Genomic DNA, 19,360 nt, shown 5'->3' with positions numbered 1-19,360 from the left:
AAAAAAAAAAAAAAAAAATGAATGAGGAAACAACACAAACTGCACCAGCGTTCAAGTTCGTAAGATGCTTTTTAATCACAGGATTCTACACACACAGATTTTAAAGCATCAGTGTTTCAACTCTTAATTGCTCTTCCTGGTGTCCTGCCCCTCCCCCGAGACTCTGGCGTAAAGACAGTCGCGTTTGGCTCGAACTCCTCTTTAGATGACGACGATTACAGTCTTCGTCTTCCACGACTTGTGTGAGAGTAGAGTGAGAGAGTAAATGGGTTTTGTTTGCGGAAACTCAAAGTGCAAGGCAAACAACCCCATCTGATGAAGTTAATTATACATCACACGCACTGCGAGGCAGCCTGCAAGCCTGTAATTGTGACGTCTGCCTTTACCCACCAGACAGTTGTGTACTTCCATACGTATAAAAGTTGTATGACTCCAGAAATCGCCGCAAGTCATACAGTAGTTGTTGCTGTGTCGGGGGGGTGGGGGTGCGACCCAGCTTTGAAACCTATGAAATATCTACACTCTTCCTCTGTATTGTCGTCTCTCATCATCTCGTACAGCCCCGGACTTTATGGCTGATCTCGGTACCTTTTCAGACAATAACTCCCACAGCAGCTTCATGAAACATTCATCAAGTCCTTTTTTCTTCTGCTGCCAAGCTGCTGTTGAGGGACGGTGTTTTTTTTTAAAGGTGTTTTGACAGCCGCTCCAGGAGGAGGAAGCCTGGCAACGCCGCTTCAGTAACACCTGCGGAGGCAGTAACAGTCCCCGCCTCAGTGCGACTGACGGTGGTCTCAGCTGATTAGACAGTTATTAACATTTGCGTCCAGCAGACACAGAGCAACATGACGATCCCACCGGAGTGAGAGTTTCTGTTCACCTGGTGAATGTAAATCCAATATTTACTCAACTTTTAGCTCTGGTTTTGGTCTCCACCACCAGCTGCTGAGAGAAATATCTGGCTCTTTAGCTGCTAAATGTTTCACCTTCTTCACCAGTCGCTCTCTAACTGTGTCTGCCTTCTGTTTCCTAGTGTTGTGGTCACCTCAGCGCTTCACTCTGCTCCTCTCTTTACAGTAATCAGGTTAATTTAGTAAAAAAAAAAACACTTTGACTGTGATCAAACCTGTGAACTCTACAGACTTTATAGATGACCACATGGCTTGACTTTAACCTTTGACCTGGAGTTCATCCTGAGTTCACGTCACGGTGTTTCAGCCCCATATGGAAGGAACAGACTTGTACAGAAATGAAAGCTGCCTTCAGGCACTTTGCTGCTTCTGTTATTTGTAATTTGCATAAATTAATTCCTCTTCCTTAAAATCCTGTTTAGACCGAGGCACGGCGTCCTCGCCACGATGCGTGTTTTTACCTCACATGTCGCTTGGCACGTGTCTCTCGGCGCTGGCTGATTTTAACTGATCAGATCTCAGAGATTAATCAATAAGATATGTAAATCAGCTTTATGCAAATTGGACACAAGTGGGTGTCGTGAGTGTAAGGGAGGGAAGAAGAGGTGAGTTCGCCGGTGGCGATCGAACCGCCAGGCGTATTAATCTCTCGTGCTTCAGTGGCACAGTGTGGCACCTCATCCTCGCACTGGCTGCTGTTTCCCTCCACCTTCCTCCCAAATTACAGTCGGTGTAATCTGTTTGGCAGCGAGACGAGGCGCAGAGGAGAGAGGAAGAATCACTCGAAAAAACAACAGGAAACAGTTTGAGAGAAATAAACATTTTAATTAGGTGTTTGGCACTGATAAATTTAGATTTCACACACACACAAACAAAATAAGCTCAAAATTAAATAAACATATCTGGATATAATTTGTATTTAGATATACATTAAGTTAAATAATCTGAAGTATGGGGTTAAATTGACATATTAACATTTTCTTTGAAGTATGTAGGACAAGCCGACTTCGACGGTGAAGCGACACTCAGGTGCCGCATGAAATAAGACTGTACAAACCCAGAGACACGTGGACATCGCAAAGAATAAATACAAATGTTAAAAAATTCATGGAGTTGTCTGGTTGGATATCCGTCACTGCACCGGGAAGCGCACACACACACACGCGCGCACACACACCAAAAACAAAAAAAGAGGCTTTGTCCCCCGCCGTGCGGCGAGACCTTCGTCAATTCACAACTTTTGTTGCGCTTCTTCAAAGTGACGCAACGGTGGCTGCGTCGTCCTGTGGAGAGGTAGATATGGCCGCCTTTGAACTGTGGCAAACGTGGCGTCCTGTTGCAGAACGGGTCGAAGTCACAGGGGCGAATTTAAAAAGCAAAGAACAGTCACTCAAAGGGGGGGGGGGCAAAGAGGCGGGCTGTGACGTCGTGCTAATTCCTCGTCACAGCTGGATCCAGCTGCTGCGAGCCTCGTTTAAATGGAAAACAGTCCTCTCTCTGATTTGGAGAGAAAGTTCAGTTCAGTTCATGTGGCTCTGGTTCGTGGATAATTGTCTTTAAACATGCTGCAGGTGAAGCCGCCTCCCCCTGGTATCTGGTATCTAATCTGTTTTTTGTTTGTGAGTTTTTCATCTTTCTTTGCAGAGAAACCGTCGACACAGCGTCAGACACCAGGCGACATCCTGTCATCGAGCGGCGGCACCGTTCAGGCTTTCAGTCCCCGGCTGCGTCTCCTTTCTTTCTGTGACACTGCTCTGTTCCTGGTTGTAGGTTTGATGCAGCCGTCCTGCGTTTTCCACCATCCTCTCTCCACTGAAGCCAAACGTCTGCTGGATGAAAAAAAGTCTGTTTCCTGATGTTTTCTGCCCTTATTTCCTGTGTTCATCCGGGCAGCTGCCATGTGTTTCCTGCCCCTGCCTTCTTCTCCTGCTTCCCGTCCACTTGCTTCATCTCCACCAGAGTTAGAGGTTCACATCAGGCCTCGGCTTTTCACCGCCGAATCAAACGGCCTTTGTCTCAGCTCGCCTTCGTTTGCATTTTTTTTGTGAAGCGTAACGGTGGCAGCGGGGAGCGCAGGCGTGCTGCTGGCAGTCTGCAAGGTCATTAAGAAAAAAGTGAAGGCATAGAGCAGCTCCAATAGAAGAAAGTGGTTTAGTGAAGCCCTCAAAGGTCACCTTCCCTCCCTGCGTGCTGAGCCCGAGCCTCGAGTTTTAAACTTCCCGCGAAGACGACACCGTCGTCTCCTGCGTTCTGCCATGAGGTGGGAGTCGATGCAGTTTCACCAGATAACTGCGAAACCATCCCAAGTCCTCGTCGTCCGCTCCCGCCTCAGATCTTAGTCTCTTTGTATTCTGGTCTGAAGGAGTCCCTGATGGACAGGAGACCGGAGGCCAGAAGATGTCCGCTCACTTTGCTGTGCCACTCCTGCGACCGACCCCTGGACGACAAAACACAGAACGGAGAAGAAAAGGTCAGAAAGTGGAGAAATAACTTCACGAGTTCGATTCCACAGAAAGGTTTCAGCTCTGGTTTCGACTGCCGAGAAATTCTGGTCCCTTTTCTGTTGTTTTCTTAACAGTAACATAATGAATCTTGTAAAGACAGTAACCCTCATTAAGAGGACATCAGCGCTCCCACTGTCTGTAAGATTAAAGATTATATCGCGCTTAAAGGCTGTTTAGGATAAACTTGAATTCATCTTCATATCCCAGTCATGAATAAACATTTTCTTTATACATTTTTAAAACTCTGCAGGGACAGAAGAACAAACTTTCCAGCTCCATCTGGCCATACAGTTTTGCTCTTTACATTTTATGATGATATTTTTCTCGACAGTTGCGTCCACACCTTCTTCACAAGACGCCTTTAGACTCATCACAGCAGGAAAAACAAAGGGTTAGTTTTACCTGTGCTGTCTGTGATGTTTTATTTTGGTAAATAACGGTATTATTTCCTGCCAACAGCAGCACATTTGCTAAAACTGCACAACTGTAAAAGTGAAGCATGTTTGCATCTTTAATGTGTCTGTTGTTTCTTTAGTTTTCTCTCCAGTTTCAGTCCAAACTAAACATCCTTTGCCGTCTCCTGCTCGCTCACCCACTCACTCTCTCACTCGCTCACCCACTCGCTCACTCACTCGCTCACCCACTCGCTCACTCACTGAGGCCATAACGTATTTAATTTCCTCTGGAGGCGATAGCATCACTTTCACAGGCCTGTACTGTAAAAAGCCCCATTGACCTTGATGCTGTGGGTCTGTTGTCTTGCCTTGAAAGCTAACAAGCACTTAAAATTAATGTCATAGCAAATAAGCCCAAGACGGGCCGACTCACCGCAGACGCTTAGCTCGAGCTCTGTCATGAGAGGAAATGAAAGGCGAGAGGAAGTGACAGACAGACAAAGCCAAGAGTGAAGGCATTCATCCCTCTGGGTTTCTTACATGATCACTCTTGCATAACAGGGACCTTGGCAGGACGAGGCGGCTCAGACTCCTGCTGGCTGCTGGTGAATGATCTCGAATTGAAGCTTATTTCACTTCTGCACAGACGCTACGTTTCTCTGCTTCAGCTAAACGTCTGAGACGTGAACGTGTGAATGTTTGATAACAGTAACTGGTCTCCATCACTGTCATCTATGTCTGTGGACGGGTGTGGAAGTGATGCGTTCAGTTCAGTTCAGTAATGATGTGCTGACGGAGAACCTGCTGAGATAATCACACGGTTATAGATCAAACCTGTCCTCGCCTTTCCTCCGTCCGTTTCTCTTTGCAGGGAAATGAGAACAACTGACCGAACATTATTAAATCAACATTAAAACTTAAGTTTAAAAAAAGCTTAAATTATGTGTGTCTTGGTCAGAATTACGGGACAAACGCAGCATGACTTGTTTTTCTAATTGACCTTGAACATCACTTTGTCCACGTCAGCATTTTATCACCTTTTATTTCTTTAATTTTTAATTTCTTTATTTTTTTTTTAAACATTCTTGTTCTTTTACTTTTGTTGAATCTGTTTGTTTTATGTAAGAACTGAAAGGTCTGATCATTTGTACATATTCGAAATTAGAGAAATGGAAGAAGAAAAAAAAAGAAAAGAGCATTACTTTGATTAAAATCACAGATTTCTCTGGTTTGATAATTGATGGAAACAGAGATAATGTAAGTATAAAAAACTATATAACAGATCTAGTCATTTTTAGACATTTTATTGTGGAAAAGAGTTATAAATTATAACCTTAAGTTTTGACACTCTGAATAAATCTCAAAACTTTGACTAAGAAACAAGCATATCATAAAATCTTGATTTAAAACAAAGTGAGTTTAAGTAACTAACAGTGTTTTTGTTTTGTTTTTTTTGGCAGGATTGAGTCTCCGTACACGTCTGTTATCAGTTTCCTCCCTGCACTCTGTTTTATCGAACCTGTGCCGGGGAAACACTGACCATGCTCATAACTGAATTGACCAAATCTGCAGCAGTCTCTTCCTCCTGCTGCCCCAGCTGCTGCTGCTGAGGAGGGGGGTAAATAACAAACAAAAAAAACCACCAGTGTGGTAACGCCAGAGCTCGGTGAGAGCGCCGCTGCCACCTGTTTTCTGTCGCACCGAGGTTCATTTCATTTAATCAACTGAGACAAATGGAGCTGCAGGGCTCTGCTGAGAGTCAAATTGATCATGTAAGCAGCAGAAAATCTGCAGCTACTTATTTTCAAAGGGCATGAATCATGAGAAAAAAGGGCTTCTCCTCCTCCTCGTCTTCCTCTCTCTCATATGCTCACCTACAGGGAGGGTGTGATAGCGCTGCAGATAGATGCTGGCAGAGGTCAAAAACACATAACGGGCTCAATTAAGACAGATAAGGTGGTCTAACTGCGCTCTCCAGATATTTCTTTTAATAGGCTTCTCACGGCCTTAAATCCTCTGTACTTCCTGCAGCTCACTCTGCCCTTGGTTTTACTTCTGTCTCAGCTTAAAGGACCATCCTGCCATTTTCATCTCAACAATACAAATAAAATGATCAGGTCTTTTAGCTTCTCTTCCCTCCCTTGCCCATTCACCTTTAGCCAGTAGTTCATAATATAATAAGTAAAATTAGCAAAAACAAAATATCCCTCCCTCTGCTTCCTTCCTCACCTGGTGTCGGTTCGACAGAGGTGTGTCAGCCGGGTCTTCCTGGCTCCTGTGGGCTCCAGCAGGTAGAGGCAGGAGTGGACTTGAGCCCTGACCCCCTCCGCCAGAACCTCAGGGTGCTCAGTGGATACAGAGGACAGGTAGAGAGGCCCGGCGGTCAGGTCTGTCTGCCAGGTCGAGGAGGAGGAGGAGGGGGAAGATGATGAGGTGATGAAATTGAAATTCTTGCATTTGTATTTTTGCTGTTTACTGTAGCGAAATTTGAATCTGTACACCATGTGTGGTGTTTTAAATAAAGATGGCAGTAAAAGGAAAATAAAATACACTGCAAGTGTCTGATTGACACACAGCAAACACACACTGTAGCTCATTTTGAGTCAGCCCCAGACACACCTGTTTGATTCCAAAATAGTCACTACAGAACTAAATGTGGATTAATCCGCCACTGATAGTCCCCAACAAATGCACAGTTTCCTCCTGTTTGAGTAACGTTTGTTAAAAACTAAGGCGCCCAGCTGGTTTAGGAAATTAAACGGCACATTTGTGATGTGTTTTTAAAGATCTACGTCTTCAGTTGGAGCTGAGAGCCACAGACAGAGGAGGGAGGTCAGAAAGTCACATGGTCTTTTCATGAGATTTGAGTCATAAGAAAAAATGTGCACTGAGGGCTAGTTTTTGTCTCTTTCAGGGGGGTAACCTAAAGTTCATGTGTGACGTGATCCAACTGCAAACACAGACCCATGTCTCATCTGCCTCCGGGGTTGGATTAAAATTTCATGTTCCACACACACACACACACACACACACACACACACACACACACACAGTCTGTTCTGTATTACTTAAAATAAGACTGACACTTTGAGAAGTTTCAGCTTTGACTCCTCCGTCCTCCTCGCTCTGCAGAGCTCAGCAGGTTAAGACCCAGAGGCCCGTGAAAGCCTGGGGCTCGCCTTGCCTCATTACCTGAGCAGCAGGTGCTCCTGGGGGGGCCGGGAGTCCAGGCCGTGGCCCTGGCTCTGCAGGAGGTAGTGGTAGACTTCGGTGTCCTTGGACAAGGTCTGGATGATGGCGGTCTGACGCAGGCTTCCCTCCCACAGCTCCTGCTCCCTCAGCAGCCGGTGGAGCAGCTCCTTATGGGGTGCGTCCACCTCCGTGGAGCCTCGCCACATCCACAGCGGGCAGCCATCGTCCATCTGAAGGTAAGTAAAGAAAGAGGTGGTGCTCAGTGAAGTTTGCCTCCTTTATTTCTTTTCCCTATTTTATCTCACTTTCACCTTTTTTTTTCTTTCAAAATTCAAGTTCTTTAAACTCCAGGTCCTAAAATGTGTTGTCCATCTGACTGGCTGCATGCTCTGCTGCTCTCTCTGTGAGATCGGCTAGGTGTTTCTGTAAGTGCTGCCAAGTAGGACTGACAAAAACCAGCCCAATTAGTGCCTATAACCCTCTAGTGTTTTTTGTTTGAGTAGATTCAGACGGTCTGACCCCCACAGAGCCCTGATGTCAACATCATGGAGTCAGTGTGGGATCACATGAGAAGACACTGAAGAACTGTGGCTGTGAAAAATGGTGTAAAAAAGTTGTCTGAATAATGAAGGAAAGAAACCTCAGATTAGCTCATCTAACATTTTGACATTGAAATGTAGATAATCAATGTAGAAATGATCAATTTATGGTCTGTATGCAGAGGAGGAAGTAACTGCACATTTGGCATGTTAAGATTAAATCTGTGTCTTGGAGGTTGAGGCAGCGACCGTGGACCTGACTGTCCCTGGTTCAGGTCCGCTTTGGGACCTTTGTTACATCTTCTCCTCTCTGCGCTCGGTCCTGGCTATTACAGGCATAAAAAAAGACACTTAAAAAAGTCAGAATCTTTCCTTTTTATGTTCTTTTTCATTACTTACTTTATTATACATCCTTCCTAAAAACGACTCATTATTTTTTCTTTAGCTATGTCTACATAATTGGTCATATTCTGGTTTTATAAGTTCATGGTCATTATTTTTTAGTATTATTTTATAGTATTTTTTATATAGTATGATATTTGCCTTCCTTGTTGCTGTATTTCATTGATTCTAACTTCCTTTGCACTTTTCATAATTAAATTCCCATAATTTGTTCACACTTCCCTCCAAACTCAGTAAACTGTTCACACCCCCCTAGTCTCTGTTTATTAATACTATATAGTTTTTCATTATTTCATAGCACACTATACTTCTAGTAAATTAATTTTGCATTTAATTTATAAAATAAATGTATTATTTATTTATTTATAACAAATTAAGTATGTATGGAGCTGTAACACCTGTTTTTCCTCTTACCTTTTTGAAGGCCAGCTCCACGTGCTCCGGAGCAGGGTGGCTCTCCCAGCCCCGGCTCTTCTCCCTGGCCTCCTTCAGGAGGTGCTGGGTGCTCTGCTGCAGCTTGGTCCTCCTCTCCTCCTGCTGCTCCTCCTCGCCTCCACTCTGACTGGAGCACACGGGGCCTCCCCCTCCTCAGACAGGGAATCCTCTGTGGGGCCGGCGGCGCTGAGACGCTGACCCGGCCAAAACTCTGGAAGCTACAGAAAAGATAGGTATTTATTTTGTCTCTAGGTAAACTTCACAAATGGTCTTTATAATGAAAATAAAAATGGAATCTGTGGTGTAGTTGCTGCTTGTGGAGCAGGTTGTTGGTCTTTGTACCTGGAAGAGTCTCTGGGCCTCTGTGATCATGTTGGCCAGGCCCTGGGTGGCAGCCAGGTTCTCACTCAGGTCCCGCTGATCCGGGCGGCCCAAGCTGTACTTCCTGTGACTGGACCTGCAGCAACAACAACAACGCTAGATCAAGTTCACCGTCAGGGTCACTTCTGTTTCCCTTAGACTAAAGGCAGCAAATTAATTCGATGTCCGGTAAAGGAGAGACACTGGTGCATCTCAGCTGACGCAGGTTTTATAGACAGGAATCAGCATCACTGAGTCACAATTACTGCAACTGACAGATTCGGGTTACCACGGAAAGCTTTCATGGTGCGTCACTGTGGTTTACCGGGAACCGATAGACTCACAGGATATGAAGTTTTGGTTTTAGCTTGTGATGAATAAGAAAAGTTTGAGGGACGAGCATTTTGTCAACTGGGAAATTAGACGCTGACGCTTAAAACAAGCCGAGCCGGTCGGACGGATGGTTGGACCATTAAAAAAGTCTGTGTTGTAGTAGGAGTGGTTCGTTCTGTCAAAGCAACAACAGGAAAGCGGAGGATGAAGAGATGAGGTTTCATAAATCTGTGGGAGAAACAGCGGCGAGCTGCAGTCAATTTTCCGAGTTATTGTTCCCACCATAAAGTGTGACATTTCTGACGGGCCCGGGACTTTGGCTTCCAGTAGAAAGGGAGGCACAAACCGCTGATTGTGTTGTTCTATCGTTTCCATCTACTGTCCCATCAGAGCTGAAGGGAGAGGTGGAAAAAGGAAGAGGAGTTAGTGAGAGGGAAAATGATTACAAGAATGAGAGGAGAAAACAGTAAGGGGGGGAGAGGATGATCAGAAAAATGTGGAGGAGAAGATGTGGGGGGAGGGTGGAGGAGGAAGGATAGAAGGAAATAAGATGGATGATAAAACGTGGAGAGAGGAGAGTGTGGTGGGGAAGGAGTGTAGATAAAAAGATGATGGAGGAAAAGCTGAAGTATTTTCTGTTTCTAAAAACTATTAAAAACACATCAGTGAGCCACACTGTTACCCTGGGTGTAATATTCCTTCATCACCATGAACACACACGCTGTCCTGCTGCCCCACATACTAACTAAAGCACCAAATGTGGATTAATCTGTCACAGAAAACAGCCCCCAACAAACGCACTACTTCCCACTGTTTGAGAAACATTCACTAAGAACTGCAATGAACACGTTTTCTTAAATTACTGAGTGTTTTTAATTATGAAACTTTATAGTTGTTTTTACAGATTTACATCCTCAGTAGGAACCATTGTGTTTGGGGCTGAAAGAAGTTGGAGTCAGGAAGTAGTGAAGCTGTGTCCCAATCCAGGGAATACATCCTTTGGAGGCTGCCTATGAAGACCGATTGCATCACAGCGATGCACCTAGACTGTCCACATTTTGAAGGCTCCTACAAATGCAACCTTCTTTTCCTGGTCCAACCTTTCCCAAGATTCATTGCACACCGGTAATGAAAATAATATGGCAGCAAACAACACCAACCGAGAGTCTGAGCATAACACTTTTGAAAGTATTGGGTTTCAAATCAATTTAACGGCTAACATTAACCTCAAGTTTTTGTGAAGGGCCACACCTTCTATACCACGTCCTACAAAGGATGTGACCACTGACTTGGTACACAGTCGAACACACACAATAGATCACAAAAAACTACCAAAATCTTTTTAAAAACACAAGAATAAGTAAAAATTTGTGAACTCCTTTCGGTACGTCGAATAAGTAGATTGATAGTATCACTCCCCTGAATTATGACACAGCTAGAGAGACAGGACCAACCTATTGTTATTCTTTAGGTTCATAAATGTCTCCTTTAATTAAGCCTATGCGATGCCTAATGTTAAGGAAAGCCATTCATGCATAGTACAAACCCAGTAGCTCAGATAAACAGTCAGCACTGGTGGGACTGAGTGTCTCCAAATAATTAAGTTCATATTCTAATAATACAAACCACCAGCCCGCATGAGCGTTATCGTTCTCAGCGGCCAAACTCTGTCCCCTCATGTTATCGTCCCTATCTCTCTGTTGGCGCTCTTTTTTTTCTTCTTCCTAACTTCCTGTCCAACGAGCAGAAACTATCTTTCATATCAGGGAATGAAGCTGAGGCCAGATGGAGATCGGTAGAAATTATGTAACGTGGTCGTTGTGTAAACTCTGGTGACAGCTTCTCATTACACAGAGAAAAGTGGTGTGTGTGTGTGTGTGTGTGTGCACACACACACACACCCAGACACATGCACACACAAACCGAGCTAACCCAGAGGCTGACACTGAGGAGAGAGCCGCGATAATTCAGCAACAACATCACGACGAGTGTGATATTGCTTTTATACAACAGTTCTGCGAGCGCCATATAGGCAACAACAGATTATGATTTGTTTGTTTATCAATTATTTGACAACACAAATAGTATACAAGTAGTGTAGTAAAGTAACTGGACTGGTACTGGACTGTTGCTAAGCAACACAATTTTCCTGACCTGCACAATGCTTTCAGTCTAGCTTGCTACTTTCCTACACGTTACCTCAGGTGTGTCCTTAATTATCCAGGTTTCTTCCCTTCATGCTCTTCTGACGACCATACGGTATGTAATTTAAATGTTATTTCTGGAAATATATTAATCTTTGCAAAGTTTGTTACAATCTAAGATAGATAACGACCGTTAACGTAACGCAAATTAACGGTTGAGCAAGTCCCAGTGTTGCTGTACTCTATATCAGCACTCACGGAATCTTCTCGTCCAATCAAATTACTCGGTCGGAACTAACTGTTGTATTAAGGTGTTGTTAGCAGGCATTTCTCAGTGGTGTGTTCAAAGACGCTCCAACATTAAGACGAATAGAAAATAAACCCCAAAAGAAATATAATAAAAACAATTTGCAGTTTATGACAACTAACAAACCAGAAATAAAAAAAAATAACTCAATATGTGATTCGTTATTTTCTTTACAAAACTATCTGTGGTCTCAGCTCACCTAGCAGCGTTGGCGTCTCTCTTCAGGGTGTTGAGGTGGAAAAGCGACGGCGCCAGGCAGACGGCGATGTTGGTGGGAGTCATCTGGTTCTCGTCCACGCAGGCCACCACGTCTCGCAGGAAGAAGAGCAGCGTTCGCAGCCCCTCCCTGTTCTCGTCTGGAAGCAGCAAGATGGCCGCCTGAGCCGCAACCAGCTGCTGATCCTTTGGGAAATCTGCGGTCAGAAATTCAGTAAGAGTTGACTGAAAACTGAAGTTAAAAACTTTCAAAACTCCAATCGCGACAGCGGAATGACTAAATGCAAATGTTTAGCGTGTACCCTAATGATTAGCATATAGCTATATATTAGCAATAACATATTTTAGCTTTAGCAGGCTTACCTGCTAATTTACTAACATGTTGGTATGTTAACAGACCACTAATTTAACATTCTAATATTAATGCTAATACTAGTTAACATACTAGTGTGCTAAATAATAGCAAGTTGTTTTTGAAATTATAGTTAAATCTAGCATGTTAGCATGCTAATCTGATAGTTGCACTAAATAAAAAGTTGTCTTTACAAGTTGTAATTCAGAATATCTTGAGATTTTTCACTAGATTGGACCAAAAATTTTGGACTAACAGACTGACATCAAAATCCCTCATGAAAAATTCCACCAAAAATCTCAACAGTTTCTCTCTTCTGTTTTCTGTTCTAGGTATTTTAATCAAACTTTTCTGCTTATTCTTTAAGGCGGGAAATTAAATTCACAGCACAAGAAATGTCTTCCTCAAAGCTGGTAACAGAAGTAACTGCTCACATTGGTAAATGTGGAGGAAGGACTCGCAGAGTTTGCTGGTGAAGATGGGTTCAGGCAGGTCCCGGAAGTACTGCTTCACCATGTCGGCGACGTCGAAGGCGGACTGTCCGTCGTATGAAATGCCTCAGGGTCGGACTCCACCAGCTCACGGAGGTACTGGATACGAGACTTCACCCCCGACTTCCGGAAAAGGCCCACCTGAGAGAGGACACGATACGGAAAAATTACTGTAAGTTTTGAATTACTATTATAGTCCATGAATCATTCAGAAACAGAAAGCCACTGGATGTCACTGCTTCAATATGATTTTACAAGATGTTTAAAAGGTTCTGTCGTGTTCAACAGAGCCTCTCGTGACCTTCGGTGTCATTACCTGGTCCAGACATTCGGTCTTCAGGTAGACCAGGGCTCTGAGGATGCTGGGAGGAAGCGGCTCTCCTGTTTGCTGAACACTGAGGAGCAGAGGAACTCCGAACACCCGCCGGCCTTTCATCTCTGTTATCTTGGTCTTCCTCACTGATTTAGGAACAGTCCTGCAGGCGACAAAAACGTACATTAGATCCTGCAATCCACTGATTTTTTTGGGGCGCAATCAAACAGCATGATGGTACTATAGAGTGAAAAGTTATGGAAAATTAATGTATGCTCAAAAACTGTTTTTGCAACTATCTTGGGAATTTGCAATCTCAACCAGTCAAGCGTAAAAAAAAAAAAAATGCTCCACTTGGCTGCCGTGGGATCCATTTTCTTTTGAAGGAAGAGCCAAATAAACATTTTTTGATTACATAAGTCCCCAGTGATCGCAAAAATGTGTACGTGCCATTCATATCAGCACTGCAGGAAAAACATGTGGGCTTGGGTAAACTGTGGACATTGGACTTTTTTTAGACTGTGTTGAAGTTTGCTGATGTTTGTGAACTGATATCAGAACATTTTAACCATTAATACCAATGACTGCTTTTTATTTTGCTTCCTTTCTAAATGCCAAAAGTCCAGACTACTGTTTTTTTCTTTCTTTGGGAAAAAGAGACAGAAAACTGCTTCGCTTTTGTAGCTTCTACCAGTGAAAATTGTCAGGCTGAGTGCACTCTGGATAAAACTGCAATCTTGTAATAGTCAAAATAAAACATATCCAAAGCACTCCGACGATCAGTAATGAAACCTCTTCTCCACTAGCTCATCATCCTAAAAGTTATAAAAACATGACGTGCACTCTGAATGCTTTTTAGCTCTCTTTCCATCCCTCTGGTTTATCTTCAACATCTATCAGCGGCTCTCGGCTGTTTTGAGAAAAGTGCCTCAGAGTATCAGCTGTCCCAATCAGCACTCAATTTGTAATGTTTTTAATAATCAAGCACTCCCTCTGGCACCAGTGATTGAATCATTGCAATGACAAAACTTGAAGTTGTTGTTTGATTGATTCTTTCCAGTTTTGACTGTCTGCACATATCTGATTTTGAGCTGTGTCACTTTTACTTTGAGTTGGTGTAGATTTAGTATTCTGAATCTAAACCAGCTCTAATGATAAACTTCAACACAACTATACCCGACTCTGCTGACACAAGCTTTTTTTGAGCTTTTAACTCAAAAAAGCTGCTCTGACAATGAGTTGCAATGAATGAAAACTCGGACTGAGAAAGGCCTAATGTTTCTCATATTGCCTTTCTTAAACCAAGAAAACTAGAAACTACCCAAGCTTTAGACAGAGTAACATGACTTTCCTAAATGTGAAGAATAGAGAGGACAATGTCTCTAAGTTGTATTATTGTCACGTTGAGGTGAAGTTGCAGGAAGATGTAATTTGTACTTCACTGTTCGTGCTCATTTAAAACTCCTGCTTTGTGCACCAAATGTTCACTTGCTTGCTTGTTTTCTTTCCTTTGAGGTGAGAGACTTCCCTCCCTTTCATGTGAGTTATTGAGGTTTAAACTATGTAAAATGGAGCAGTTTGAAATGCTAAAACACAGCACACCTGAAATAAACTTTTTTAACCTGCTGCTACAGAGCAGCCATTTTTTGTCTGTGTTTTTTTCCCCCTGTATCTCCCCCTGAACACACGTCTGATCCTGAAAATTAAAGCTGAATATCTATGAAGGGCAATTTCAGGAGGGTTTTCTGTTCAATGCTCAGTTGCCACATTCAGTCTTATCTCATTGAGTATAACACCCTTGGCAAAAATCAAATTGGTTTTCTACCAAGGCATAAAACAAGCAGGTCATGTGTTTACACAGAGCACATTAAAAATACAAACGTTCTGCAGAGTAAACAAGCAGAATATTTGAATGTTTTATTATTCTTAAAAATGAATTTGGCTCGATTTTGCACGAGGGCTTATTCCAAAAACATGGTGTGGGAGGCAAAACACTGATCTCATTAAATCGATGAATGTCAATAAGTGCAGTGAAAACGTCCAATATTTTAAATAGTAACAAGCTACAGTTTGAGCTCAGCGTAGGCTTTACTTAAGAATATGCCTCTTAGGTCTTGCCTTACTCTCATTGACCATGTTTCTAGCAGCAATAATGACATTACAAACATAGATTGACAGGGAACTAGACTGCTGACAATCCTGTACTGTGACATTTTCATGACTTTTTCTGCTTTACTGTACATTGATGTTTTTACGCCTTGCTATATAATAACGTTTTTATGACTAGTATGACAAGAAAATGTCACATGTCATAAAAACATCATAGTATAGTAAGGCAAAAAATGTCATTAAACAATGGTATTGTAAGGCAAAAAAAGTCACGAAAACATCATAGTATAGTAAGGGAAAATGTCACAAAAACATCATAGTATAGTAAGGCAAAAAAAGTCATAGAAAGTATAGTAAGGCAAAAAAGGTCATAGTATAGTAAGGCAAAAAAAGTCATAGTATAGTAAGGCATAAAATGTCACAAAAAAGTCATAGTATAGTAAGGCAGAAAATGTCACAAAAACATCATAGTATAGTAAGGCAAAAAAAGTCATAGTATAGTAAGGCAAAAAATGTCACAAAAACATCATAGTATAGTAAGGCAAAAAAGGTCATAGTATAGTAAGGCAAAAAAAGTCATAGTATAGTAAGGCAAAAAAAGTCATAAAAATGTCATAGTGGAGTAAGGCATAAAATGTCATAAAAACGTCATAGTATAGTAAGGCAAAAAAAGTCATAGTATAGTAAGGCAAAAAAAGTCATAGTATAGTAAGGCAGAAAAAGTCATAAAAATGTCATAGTGTAGTAAGGCATAAAATGTCATAAAAACGTCATAGTATAGTAAGGCAAAAAAAGTCATAGTATAGTAAGGCAAAAAAAGTCATAGTATAGTAAGGCAGAAAAAGTCATAAAAACGTCATAGTATAGTTAGGCAAAAAATGTCATAAAAATGTCATAGTATACTTAGGCACAAAATGTCATAAAATGTCATAGGCGTAAAAACATCATCGAAAAGAAGTAAAAAAATGTCATAAAACATCATTGTATAGTAAGGGACAAAATGTCATTAAAACATCATAGTATAGTAAGGTAAAGCATCATAGTATAGTAAGGCAAAAAATGTCATAGTATAGTAAGGCAAGAAAAGTCATTAAAACATCATAGTATGTTAAAGCACAAAAAGTCTTAAAAACGTCATAGTATAGTATGGCACAAAATGTCATGAAAACGTCATAGGTATAAAAAACATCATAGTAAAAGAAGTCAAAAAATGTCAAAAACATAATAGTATAGTAAGGCAAAAATGTCATGAAAATGTCATAGTATGTTAAGGCACAAAAAGTCATAAAAACGTCATGGTATGTTAAGGCACAAAAAGTCATAAAAACGTCATAGTATAGTAAGTCAAAAAATGTCATAAAAACATCACAGTATAGTATGGCAAGAAAATGTCATAGTATAGTAAGGCACAAAATGTCATAAAAACGTCATAGTATAGTAAGGCACAAAATGTCATAAAAACGTCATAGTATAGTAAGGCACAAAATGTCATAAAATGTCATAGGCGTAAAAACATCATCGAAAAGAAGTAAAAAAAAATGTCATAACATAAAAACGTCATAGTGAAATAAGGCAAAAAAAGTAATAAAAACGTCACGGTATGTTAAGGCACAAAAAGTCATAAAATGTCATAGTAAAAACATCATCGTAAAAGAAGTAAAAAAAATGTCATAAAAACATCACAGTATGTTAAGGCACAAAAGTCATAAAACGTCATAGTATAGTAAAAAAAATGTCATAAAAACATCACAGTATAGTATGGCAAGAAAATGTCATAGTATACATAGTATAGTATGGCAAGAAAATGTCATAGTATAGTAAGGCACAAAAAGTCATAAAACATCATAGTATAGTATGGCAAAAAATGCCATAACAACATCACAACTTTTTGTGCCTTATCATAGTATGATGTTTTTATGACATTTTTTTTACCTTACTATACTATGAAGTCAACATGTACATTTACTGCTCTCCAAAAATCAACCAACATCTGAGACTTGTTTAAAAAAGAAAAAGACAGAGACAAAGAAAAATTGAAAATAATGAGCAGGACGTAAAGTGTTTTTTGATTCATGGGTTTGGAAGATTATATGAGCAGAAAGGCTGCAGTGGCACTGTTGTAAATGAATTGAAATTTTTTGTAAATGGAGGGATGAAGCGTTTGTGTTTGTTGTCAGTTGTTTTGATAAAGATGACAATAAAAACTAAATCTATAACTTTAAAAAAAAAAGTAGTGTGTGGAAAGGGTTTTATTTTGGTCCAGTCTTAATTCTAGACACCTTTGCATTATGAGGTTGTTTACTGTGATCCCATTTTCAGCCCTAACAAACTGTGCACTGTGTCTTCTCCTACAAGAAGACAGACACCTGATCACCATTTTAGCGTCGTTGATTCATGGGGTTCAGCAGGTATTTTTCCACCTGAGCTGAACTTAGAGAAAGATTCAGAATTTAAATGAATCGCTCCGCACCTGCTCAGTGTGAGTGTGCCAGATTTTATGACGTGGGGACTTGAATTCAAAACAGTTTCTGAATGTACCGTTGACCACCTTCTGCACATTGAAATCCATGCAGTGTTTGCTGAGTGATTGAAAAGGGAATGTAAATACGGTGCAGAGCTTGAGAGGGAGGACAGAGACACAGTGAGGTCCTCTGAGGATAGAGGCATCAGCAGTCCTGCCTGGGTTTTTTTTTTGGAGGGAAGTTTATTCCTCTTGAAACGTGTTGCTACTCTTTTTTTTTAAGCCGAGGCAAGGTTGCACCTGAGCCATGAATAATGAATGAATTTTCTAAATAGGCTGCCTGAAATATTTACCCCCCTGCCCGCCCACCTGCCCTCCTTTCCACAGTTGTTTTCTTGAAGAAGTTTCTCTACTCAGGTGTGCAGGAGAGAAGAATCTGAGAACAGTGTTGTTTTCACTGAGTTTTGTTTCTCCCCTCTCCACACCTCCGCTCACTCTGTCCTCAACCTCTGCTGAACCCTGGCTTTTATTTTCAAGCATTAAATCACCCAAAAATACTCCCAGAGCCTCCTCTGTCCTCCACCCCCCCCCCCACTTCTTACCAGTTCCAGCCCTGCTTGCTGGACGGGGAGTATTTGTCCATCAGAGCGGTGAGCTTCAGCAGGGAGAGTTTCTGCAGAAGCAGGAACTGGGAGACAGACTGGTTTTCCACCCCTGGACTGGTGGGCAGAGAGGGCAGGCTCTGCTCGCTGGACCAGTGCAGCTGCTGGCTCACTCTGCTGAACACACAGAGACATGCACAGTCTTTAACGTATCACAAACAAGGGGAGACCAACAGGAACCAGTTAGCTCCCAGAGCTGCTGAAAATAAGTGTTTGTACTTAGATCTAAATACAGAAAATTTTATTAAATTCAAATGATGGTTGTTGCCTCATTAATTCGGGCAGCAGAGCCTTTGAATTTGTTCAAAAAGACCAATCAAAAGACGGCAAACTGTATGTGACAACATGTTTTGATCTGTTTAGATGGTCTAATAAAACAGATCCATTTGCATAAAAGAGATTAAAGTCTGAATCACAGCAGCCCTCCAAGTCTGTAATACACTTACACATGGGGAGGTAAAACTGTTGAGTATATAAACAAGTAAGTGAAAGATTTATAGCACTAGTCGGTCAAAATATGTAGAGTTTGTCCTGAAGGTGGCTCCAGAGGAAAAGTCACATTACTGCCAAAATCTAAAGTGTTATCTATCAACAGTGATAATGTTTGCAAAATTCAATTCCCTTTCAGGACAACATCAGGCTTCATCAGACTGATATTTTGGTGGTTTTAAGTTGTAAAGGTCTTCCAAATGATTTATGCTAACACAATCTTGACATATAAAATGCTGACATGCTAGTTGTGAGCAAAACGTCACAATGTCAGTTTGACAACGTTGGGTTCTGACATCAACCCGATTTTCATTTCCGATCAAAATTTAACATCTGTCCAACGTTAGAGCCGCTAAAGTCCAGCATCTTCCTGACGCTACATTGGGTCTGGGGCAGGTGGGCTAAACGCTAAAATTAGCGTATTAGCATGCAAATGCCAGTTCCAAACAGAGCCAAATATAGAATGCTGTGCTACCTTTGGCATGCTAACATGCTTGCAGATATCATGTTAACAACTATTGGATACCAATATTCTGATGATAAATATAAAGCATTTACAATGTAAGCATGCAAACATGATCACAGATTCACATGCTAATGTTTGCATATGCTTTTCTGTTTCAGATCTATGTTGTCATTAAGATTCATCCTCTAAGGAACATCTGTATTTAATCAATTTTAATTCATCCGATAAACAAAGGTTAAACAAAGTGCTGGAGCGACAGGGATTCCCGTCTTTCGAGCC

The 19,360-nt window shown here is 41.6% G+C and overlaps 1 protein-coding gene and 1 long non-coding RNA gene across 2 annotated transcripts in view; one reads left to right on the top strand and one right to left on the bottom strand.

Annotated features, from left to right (window-relative positions):
• Nucleotides 1-1,715: 1,715 nt before the first annotated feature.
• LOC111664580 (rho GTPase-activating protein 7) overlaps nucleotides 1,716-19,360 on the bottom strand; it is a 37,626-nt gene continuing 19,981 nt past the window's right edge. Inside the window, 11 exon segments of the mRNA XM_087177377.1 lie at nucleotides 1,716-3,348; nucleotides 6,040-6,210; nucleotides 7,000-7,232; nucleotides 8,358-8,528; nucleotides 8,531-8,596; nucleotides 8,721-8,835; nucleotides 11,722-11,935; nucleotides 12,525-12,650; nucleotides 12,653-12,722; nucleotides 12,898-13,057; nucleotides 18,067-18,243. Of these exon segments, the coding sequence (XP_087033503.1) occupies nucleotides 3,240-3,348; nucleotides 6,040-6,210; nucleotides 7,000-7,232; nucleotides 8,358-8,528; nucleotides 8,531-8,596; nucleotides 8,721-8,835; nucleotides 11,722-11,935; nucleotides 12,525-12,650; nucleotides 12,653-12,722; nucleotides 12,898-13,057; nucleotides 18,067-18,243 (1,612 nt within the window). The 3' untranslated portion in view covers nucleotides 1,716-3,239.
• Nucleotides 10,998-13,009, top strand: LOC147818389 (uncharacterized). Its single transcript, XR_015438007.1, has 4 exons — nucleotides 10,998-11,330; nucleotides 11,748-11,952; nucleotides 12,458-12,753; nucleotides 12,870-13,009. It is a non-coding gene; the product is annotated as an uncharacterized LOC147818389 (long non-coding RNA).

Source organism: Seriola lalandi, unplaced genomic scaffold (genome assembly GCF_002814215.2).
Source record: "Seriola lalandi dorsalis isolate HSWRI2012SDOR001 ecotype SW California unplaced genomic scaffold, Sedor1 jcf7180002054592, whole genome shotgun sequence".
Classification (NCBI taxonomy): Eukaryota; Metazoa; Chordata; class Actinopteri; order Carangiformes; family Carangidae; genus Seriola; species Seriola lalandi.
Note: the sequence above shows the minus strand (reverse complement) of the source record. Positions and strands in the feature narration are given on the sequence as shown.